Here is a 10283-nt window from a genome sequence, read left to right on the forward strand (position 1 = left end):
TTTTGACATTTCAAAATCAGCTACCCTTGTTTGTAACAATAATAATACAGGTATTGTCCAATGGTAAAGAATATCGGTATTTTTCCACGTTATCATAACCTCAAAGAGAATTACCACTGTATTCTTTTATCGTCACGTGACTGCGCACTACGAGTAATTTTACCTTCACTTAATATTGTTGGTTTGAATCTTCCCATTGACGTTTAGGAATGCAATTGATCAGTCTCTAATTGGCATATGTGCATACTGTGCGTATTGCCTCGATATAGCCTCACAATGCTTGTGAATTAAGGCTATATCAAGACAATCCATACAGGATTCACATATGCCAATTAGAGACCGACCAGCTGCAGTCCTAAACATCAATGGGAAGATTCAAACAAACAATACTAAATGAAGGTAATAATAATAGTAGCATGTAGTTCCCTTTTACTACATCTCCAAACATATATTATATGAGGCTAGTTTATTAACTGTAGGACAAGTAGCATCAACGGTGTATAATTAGAATTGTATATGATTGTTGTTGGTATCCTTGGATTTATGTTACTTGGTTAAAGATAGTTGACAGGAAATCTTGAACCTAAGTTTCATGCTAATTGGTGCTGGTCATCAAGAAATCACTGTAATCTTGAGACAGTTTATGCTCACTGAGGGACTAGAATTGTTGTCACTCAACCGTACAGTCTGCGAGTTTACCGCTAAGCTATTCGTGCTACTAATATCATGTTTTTCAATTTTTTAATGCTGTTCAGATTTTATTGATCAAGTTGCAATGTATCTAATGGTCTAATTGACTTGATATTCTGTTTATTATGTTAAGATGAATCTATTTCAGTGTTAAATCATTTAAATCAGATGATATAAGTCTATTGGTTATAATTGTAGTGTTTATTGGCACTAATAACCAAGGTATGCAGTATTATTTATTAAAGGACAATATTTTCAAATGGTGTGTATGAATCCATTTCAATCATAATCCAATATCTAACAAACTGTTTGACAAAGTTAATTTGTGCAGTCCACATAATTGATCGATTGTAGTCAATGCGAAGAATTGAGTAAATGATTAGTAACAACAATCAGATCACTTATTAGTATGGTTTTCTTCTTACTTAGTAAAAAAAGATGATGAAATTTTGTTCTTATTTTCTATTTAATGGATTATTTATGCTCTCACACTGATCACTTGCTTTCATTATTGTTTAACTTAGGTTATGGTAATGTGTTTCCATCCACTGTTGCTGGTAAACTACTAACTATTCTTTATGGTATGATTGCCATACCATTGTGCAGTTTACTAATAAGTCGAATATCAGATGTTATTATCAGACTGACTAAAGCAATTTATTATATGACACTTGATCCTTCTGGAGTTCCAGTTGGATTAAGAGAAGCCTATCATAGAATTGATGCAACTTTCGACTTTCGAGTAAGTGTAGAGATTATGATTGCAAAACGTTTTAATATGTTAAATTTTTGATTGTTAATTTTACTCTTCATTAGTCCCTACAATAAATATTCTGATAAAGATTTATTTTTTAGAATAACTGAAGCCTAGATAAAAATGTCATCTATGTGCAGAATTAAGTGAAAGAATGTCCAGTGGTGACGAAGTTGATCATCAACATGATCCCTACAAAAGTTGAACTATTACTGGAATAACAGCTTAAGTTAACGCAACTGCTGATAAACTCAAATATTGTGTCAGAAGCATCTAGCCCCAATCCCTTTATCTAGTACCGCTCGACATAACTCCAGAGATTATGTGAGAACTGAACTGTGATCCTGATTTCACTATCACGTTAAACACGTAGTCCTGACTATATGAAAACGTACTCCAAGTTTATTTAGGTTCTACTAAGTTAAATAAATATTGAAACCTGATATTCATGCAATCTTACATTTCGATTTACATGCGATCATATGACTGGCCATAACTTTCAATTAAACGAGAGTAAGGTAAGACGTTTACTCATAAATATATTTTTCTTCTTCTACGATTGATTCTATTAGATTACAATGTAACAAAATTTATTAATTTCAGTAGTTACATAACTAAGATGTTTTGACGATAAAACTAACTACGAAGGTCACCAATCAAGACTAGGTGTCAAGTTATCATAAGAACAACTGTTTAGTAAATAATCTTTGAAAAAAATTGCTTCAATTATCTAAAGAATAGATATCCAAGTATCATAGTAACGTTTTTTCTCTTTTTTTAATATATATATATATGTATATATATATATATATATGTATATGTATATATATATATATATATATATATATATATATTCTTGTAAACTGTTTAACTATTGATTTACCTTTACTTTTTAACTTAGGTACTTCCCTGCATTTCAACATTCGTAATCTATTTAGCATTTGGAGCTGGGATATATTCTTATATAGCTGGACAAAAGGAATTAGAATGGAGTATTTTAGATTTAATTTATTTCGCATTTATTTCATTATCAACTGTTGGATTTGGAGATTTAGTACCAGAAACTGATGTATTTTTAGCAGTTTTCTCGATTATTTACATAATTATTGGTCTAGCAATCACTGGTATTGTATTTGGACGTTTAACTGAGGCATTTGAACATGTTTTATGCGGTCATACTATCGAATCAACTGAAGAAAATCTTATGAATTCTGAACAAAGTTCTATTCATGCTGCGAAACTTATGAAAAATAGAACAAATGTGACACATTTAAAACAAAATTAACACATTGAACATTGATTATAAAGTAATAAAAATGAAGCAACTAAACAATCATTTCATCAACAGAGAGATGAGATCTGAGGATAGACTGAATTATAAAACCACTACCGATTAAACGTATTTTCTTTGATTCCTATTTGTTGCCTGTAAATGTGAACAAAATCATGTTGCTTACCTTTAGTATGTTATTATATCGAAAAAGTGCAGTTAATACTCATTTTACCTGTTTATTTTGTAGAAGAAATTTATTTAAAGAAAATTGTAATGCTAACCTTAGTTGGGAAGCAAGATGAAGTGGGCCTCTAACTAAGCAAAGAATCAAGAAGATATACTGTAATCAAACTATAATTTCATATTTTTTCTCGTATTTTCACATTAATTAATTTTTCGAATGTTTTGTAGATGAATATAAACATTAAAGTCATTAACACAAAGTCTAGATTAATGTCTTTCATTTTAAGTAGTAAAGAAAATCATTTCTAATGTACAACACCAAGAATTGGTATTGTAGTAAACAAGAACACGACTAAGGACAATCGAATGCATCAATTCATCTTCTCTAATTCCATTGTTCATGCATTTTCCTACAAATTGCGCTTCATTTCAGTTCTTTCTTTATCGGTCTTCTGCCAAAATACATTCTATGCCTAACCATCAGTATATACTACTTATATGAATATAAGTAGACCACACCACAGTATGACTATGTCGTGAATGATACAAATAATATACATTTGATTACTTAAATCTGCTTAATCTCCTTCATCTAACAATTAAAGATAAAGAATTAGTAAATTTCTGTAAACTACATAACTTACAGTTTGTTCAGATAATAGACAATGACAACATCCTATTAGTTAGTGATTTCGGTTATCCGAAGCTTACTTAAAAGTGACATATAAATAACAATACTACTAAAGGAAGAAACTAACAAAAATGAGAGATTTCAGCTCATTGTATGAAAACTGATATCATATCATGTTGATATTATTTTATATGGGGAATGGCCAGTCTTATTTATAGTATTTTATTCAGAATACTACATAGTTACTGTTGTTTATATACAAATAGTTCCCTTAATCATATTGAAGAGAGCAAAGACAAAGATTTACACAGAATAGCATCAATTCATTTGATTTTGTTTGGTTCTGGTCAGCTGCTTACAACCTGTGATACTATAAAATCGCAATTATGAAATGGGCTTAAATTACTGACATGAAAGTGTTTAGTTGGAAGTTGCTTGGAAGACACATTCGTATGGCATAACAAGAGTGTAAATTAATTTAGTAAATTGAATAAAATATTGTAAATATATACCTTATTTGGAAGAACACTTGACAGCAATGATAGTAACAAAAGTCCAAAGGGTTAAAAATAAGTGATTACGTAATAAGTGAATTGTGATAATAACTAAGAACAAAATAAGCAAAGCTCAGTTAAATAAAATAAAATGACAAATCTCGAAGATAGTAGAAACAAAAAGACATAATGATGTAAATAATTGAGAGAGTTGAAAAAAACCTATGATTTAATGAAGGAACATCTGTCGTCAGGGTAAAGAAAGATTAACAACTATCTCATTTAGAACACATAAATCAAGCCTCTGACGTCTGGTAGCAACAGCTTCAGCAAACTTCAGAAGAATGATGCTTGGCTGATTATTAATCACCTTGAACAATTCCAAGTTATCGACCTGATGTCTTGTATCCAAGAGTTTTTAGTAATTGTTTTGTTTTAAGTAGTCTTTTCTCCTTGAAAGCTTTTTGGAACATGTTTAAAAATTCTAAGATGTGTCCTGCTTTCTATTCCACCAGTATAGCTGGTTTAGCAGGTACGCGTAAGTTTATAAACACATATGGTGGTAACATGGAAGGCGTGCTTGTCGATCCTTGGTTCAGTTATTGAACATGCTGTTTTATACGGTATTAATATCTCAGTCGCCGGGTAAGTTTTCACTAATGTAGTGTTAAGCCTCCTGGTGCCTGTGCTTGCAACATCATCACCTTTGAAATTAAGGTTTGTAGGTAATGATTTTTTATTGACTGTATTCACACACGTCTTGATTTCTTTAGAATTTTTTTACACTTGTCATTATATTTCGGTGAGTAGCAGTTGCGTCTTATCAATTTTTCCACTTTCATCAACTATTCTTCCAGTTTGTCGATGGTACATATCCTTTCTATTCTATAAGATAGTGTTTTGACAAATGCTTTCTTGTAACCAATTGAACGAAAACTATTGAAATACTGCGGAAGATCACCCTGAGTGCTTTTTCTGTAATCTGAACGTTGAACTGTTCTGTATTCCCTCAGTTGCATGGCGATATCAATGAAGTGGAACATGTCTATTTTTTCATGCCCGATAGTAAATTGTTTGTTGGGATCAAGAGTTAAAGTTAAATACCTTCGAAATAATTCCTAGGGCTTTGTATATCAATCGCCCTAATAACCGTCATTAAATGAATCTCAACGGCGTATGAATTTCAGAAGGCAATGTGCAGCGAATTCGAGTACAAATGCTAATGAATTCGAATAAGACGTCTAATGAATTATTAAGATCCAAGAATATATATATATATATATATATATATATATATATATATATATATATATATATATATATATATATATAACTTGCTAACTTACACCTGTTACCCCTCATAGAGGAGATAGGCCACCCACCAGCATTTTCCATCCAACTCTGTCCTGGATAATCCTTTCCAGTTGCTATTCATCCTTTTGAAGTCCGCTTCCGATTTCCGACGCAAGGTGTTCTTTGGTCTCCCTCTTTTCCGTCTCCTTTCAGGATTCCAAGTCAATGCTTGCTTCGTGATATAGTTTGATGATTTCCGTAATGTATATCCGATCCACCTCCAGTGTCGTTTCTGAGTTTCCTCTTTAGCTGGGAGCTCGTTTGTTCTCTCCCATAGTAGGCTGTTGTGGATGGTATCCGGTGAACGGACGTTGAGTACCTTGCGTAGGAAATTGTTTGTGAATACTTGTACTTTCATGATGATGGTTGTAGTAGTTCTTGAAATTCCAGCTCTGTATAGTAGAACTGTCTTGACGTTCGTAATGAAGATTTTGAATTTGATGTTGGTTGACAGTTGTTTTTAGTTCTTCAACTGTGGCAATAATGTTCTTGCTTTTCGAATCGTTGTCTTTACATCTGCATCAGATCCTCCTTGTTCGTCGATTATACTGTCCAGGTACGTGAAAATTTTCACCTCTTCCAGAGTTTATCCATCAAAAGTGACTTAGTTGGTGTTCCTTGTGTTGTATTTAAGGGTCTTGCTTTCTCCCTTGTGTAGGTTGAGGCCTACTGATGCAGGGACTGCTGCTACACTGGTCGCCTTAACCTGTATTTGTTGGTGAATATGGGATAGAAGAGCTAGGTAATCTGTGAAGTCCGAATCGTGTATTTGCATCCAACCTGTTGGTTGTATTCCGTGTTTCCCCTGAGATGTGATGATCTTCATAATCCAGAAGAAAGAGAAAGGGTGAGAGTAGGCAGTCTTTTGGTTTACCATATTGCCTTACCAGTTTCTTCGTTGTGTCATATAGTTGTCTCATATTTCCTTGTGGAGTGACATCTATAAGAAGGTCTGGATGCGTTCCTTCGATGTCCGGTGGATTCAACGGAGCTGGCCTATTTAAGAGTTTCTCAAAGTGCTTTTACTCATCGGTTCCTCCGTTCTTGAACCTAGGTGATTGGCTTGCCTTCTTTGTTCTTGACCGGTCTCTCTGGTATACCATACTACCTAACCAGTTTCTTCGTTGTCATATAGTTATCTCATATTTCCTTGTCTTGCAGATTTTCCACTGTCATTGCCAGGTCTTCCACGCATTTCTGCTTGTCAGCTCTAATGTTCCTCTTCACTTGCTTGTTTGCTTCTGTTTATTCAACTTGTGCCTCGACTTTCTCTATTCTTGTTCGGCTGTTGTTAATTGCTGTCCCCTTTCTTGAATCTTGTCCACAGTTTCAATGGAGATCCATTCCTTATGATGATGGTTGTTGTGGCACACCACTTCCTGACACGTTGAAGTTAGTGATTCTTTGATCCTTTTCCAATTGTCCTCCATAGTAGTTTCTTCTTCTTTGAGTAGATCTTGTAAGGTCTGCGACCTGTTTTTGAGAGCTATTTTGATTTGGTTAAGTCTGTCAGTATATCGGAGGAAGGCTGAGTTGAACCTTTGTAGTGCTGTTTCCCCAGTTGTTTAGTGCTTCTTTAGCTTCAGTTTCATCTTGACAACTACCAGTTCATGGTTTGAAGCCATATCGGTTTCTCTCTTTGTTTTAATCTCTTCCATAGATCTTCTTAGTGTTTTGTTGATACAAATATGACCTATCTGGTTGTCCGTAGTGCGATCTGAAAAGCCTCATGTAGCTATGTGTATGCGTTTGTGGGAGAATATTGTGCTACCTATAAACACTTTGTTGAATGCACATAAATGTACAGATATGTCACCATTCTCGCTTCTTTCTCCCACTCAGTTCATGTCGTCTCATGATCCGTTCTTACTCGGTGTAGTCCATTCTGACCTTAGGGGTTCAGGTCTACCACAAGGAGGTCAGGTCCTTTCCTAAGCATTTCGCTATTATTGATTGCAGCCTCCAATGTAAACTATGTTTTTCCTCTTCATTGCTAACACGGGAGGATGCACATCATCGGATAACATTCATTGAGACTTCTTCCTTTTTCAATAATAAATATATTTTTGCTATATCCCAAAGAGTAGAAAAATTACATTTCTGATGTTTCGTGATTAAGTGTAAGCCACTTTACTCTGAAAAAGTGGTTCTTATTAGATCACAAAACGTCAGAAATACATTTTTCCTTCTCATTGGGATATAACAAAAATACATTTATTGATAACTTTCTGCCCAATGCTCAATTTACTTGGAACTTTCAAGTCAAACCTTGGCACTGATAGTTATAAATCCCTCTCTCTTTGTTTTGAAGGATACTTTAATGGTTCTGGGCTGATGAGATCATCAACCTAAAAGTACTTCACGTGCTTCCCTAGAAAAAATTGATACAACTCCTTGTGTGTGCGGAGCATTTTCTTCTTCGTGATCAGACTACGACAGCATCGCTCCCCACTCTAACCGTTACTATCCAGTTGGAGTCCAATGGGTTTCAGTAATTCTAAGCACCGTTGAGTTGTATTTCCGTATTTCGCACGTTGTCCGGATGTTTCATATACCTATATTATTTGATGCCCTTGCTATTAGAAGGAGTGCCGGCGTCAAGACTTCCGAAGAATCTCAGCTTTCACCACGAGGAGTCATAACTCTCCTAGATAAAACTCCTTCAAATCCCAGGATAGAGTTTAGATAATTTTAATTGTTTTTCCTGGTTAACATTCTGACAAGGTTGTTTTCTGTAGGATGGTGTCGCCGACCCCACTCCCGGACCTCTTCCTTTACCTTGGCATGGGACCGGCAGTAGCCCCGGAAGTGTTACAGGTGGAGTTGTGTTAGTATTACATATATGCATATATATGTATACAAATTTTAATGCGTGCTCATGTAGATAACAATTCATTGGGAGGTTGCAAAGCAAGTCACACAGGTGAGCACAGGTTTGGTAAATGTTCATCCTGTGGTAAATTTCACTTACGTAATTAATGTAAATTTCATGCCAAATGCTTTAAGTGTGGTAAAACGGGGTACATTAACTCGCTTTATAAAACGACTGTTCATTTTGCTCCAGTATTACTAAACTTTGTAATTCGGGTCCAACTAATTTGGGCGATTCTCACAATCACATATTATCCTTTTTTACAACGTCCACTAGTTCACCTCATGTTCGAAAACGATAATGTTCGTCCGATAATGTTTTTCATTGTTGACAGTGAGATTATCAAGTCCATCATTTAAATTGGAAAGTTCAAGTCATTAAATCGTGATGCTATAATTAGGCCTAGCACAATTTATATTTCGAGTATAACTAGTTAATTCTAATACTAAAGAGTACATTCTAGACCATACAGAGTCTACATCCAATACACAGTCGGACAAACACATGATTAAACTAATGAGAAAAAGTGCAACGGGGTCTAGAAATTTTGGTTCCCATTCAAGTTGTGTTAGTTGTGTTATTTGTACTAACTGACGATTCCTTTGTACTTGATTGCCCGCTCATTATGAAGTTCATATATAATACGTTCATTTGTGCTCATCTAGTTCCACCTGCCTCACATTGTACGATTTCAGGAATTCTTATTTATCACATTAATTTGAATACTTTTGATTATCATGATACCCTAGAGGGACGAGGATGCTACTTGCCTTTGCTACAGTCGGATAGACTACACAGCTGTGGCAAAGTATTTTGAACGCACCTCTTGACAATAAGATTGGTGTGGCTAACAGCGGACGACTATCAAGATTTGGCGAAGAGTATTACTTGGAAACCTATCCTGCATAAAATTTTTTGGTTCAAAAACGCCCCTCCAAATAGAGCATTCTGGCTGGAAAGAAGGACGAATTAGTTGATGTAGGCCAAAAATGAGTATAAGATACATGGAAAGTTTCTCGAAAGCTTTGCGACCATAGTTCTTATTTGATATTGCGAAATACTTGCGGTGCTAAGGAGAATAGCGATATTGTGTATTTGCAGACCAAAATGGCCTCTAAAATGCAAGCCAACACAAAATATCTCAGTTGGTTTACGAAGAAACGGAAACCTACGAATCAGGGACCCCGTGCTTTCAAGCAGCTTGACGATATAGATTTTATAAACTTAGAAACGGCCAAAATCTTCGACTGCCATTCCGCTATACACTCGGATATGAAAATACGAGCGAGGGACTCTCTTATACTCTGGTATCACTTGGTGGTCTGGGAAGTGTCTGTCTAATTTCCCGTTTACAATCAGAGGATCTGAATTCCTTGATCTCAAGAAAGTTACCAGAATGTGACAAAATCCACTCCGTACGACAGTATGTCTTTCTAAGAAGATTGATCCCAGTGACACACTTCTATCCTGGCTCCCAAACTACCTAGATGGCCTAATGCTTCGTATCAAAGTAGATAGAGTGCATGAGAGTTGGAGATTTTCAAAAAGAACCGTTTTATGACTGCTCCGTTTTTGACTTTTACTAACGGCTACCTCGGTAAAACTAGCCTCCCGACCCTCATCTATACTGATGATGTCAGGATGTGGAAGTCCATAGGAAAAAAAGTAGGACCCATTTATCCTAGAACAGAAGCTTACAACACTTAGGAAATCGGAGTTGGAAAGTGGATCAAAATCTAACTTATCCAAATACCACTTTGTGAAAGTTCAGCCCTGATGCTTGCAAAAAACACATTAAGTACGCCAAGTCACTCCAACACAAATATCCTACCAAAACCTTACCACCGCGCTCCGCGAGGCAACCTCAGGAAGATTGCTTATCAAAGAACGGAAGTTCACCAATGGTTTCAATTTTTCTCATTAAAAGTTCCTCCCATTTAGAATAGTCTTCCAGCAGAAGCCGCCAGTGCTTCTCAGTTGAGGGCCTCAATAGAAGGCTTGACGACCACGTACTTACCTATGAATTACCATCT

At 35.3% G+C, this 10283-nt stretch overlaps 1 protein-coding gene across 1 annotated transcript in view; it reads left to right on the forward strand.

Annotated features, from left to right (window-relative positions):
* The window catches only part of Smp_034850 (twik family of potassium channels-related), a gene marked incomplete at both ends in the record, with an annotated part of 9015 nt that extends 6286 nt beyond the window's left edge, over positions 1-2729 (forward strand). The window contains 2 exons of the mRNA XM_018793413.1: positions 1215-1432; positions 2346-2729. Coding sequence (XP_018647928.1) covers positions 1215-1432; positions 2346-2729 — 602 coding nt within the window. The remainder of the gene's footprint in view (positions 1-1214; positions 1433-2345) is intronic.
* Positions 2730-10283: the final 7554 nt, after the last annotated feature.

The sequence above is a fragment of the Schistosoma mansoni genome, chromosome 1 (assembly GCF_000237925.1).
Source record: "Schistosoma mansoni strain Puerto Rico chromosome 1, complete genome".
Taxonomy (NCBI): domain Eukaryota; kingdom Metazoa; phylum Platyhelminthes; class Trematoda; order Strigeidida; family Schistosomatidae; genus Schistosoma; species Schistosoma mansoni.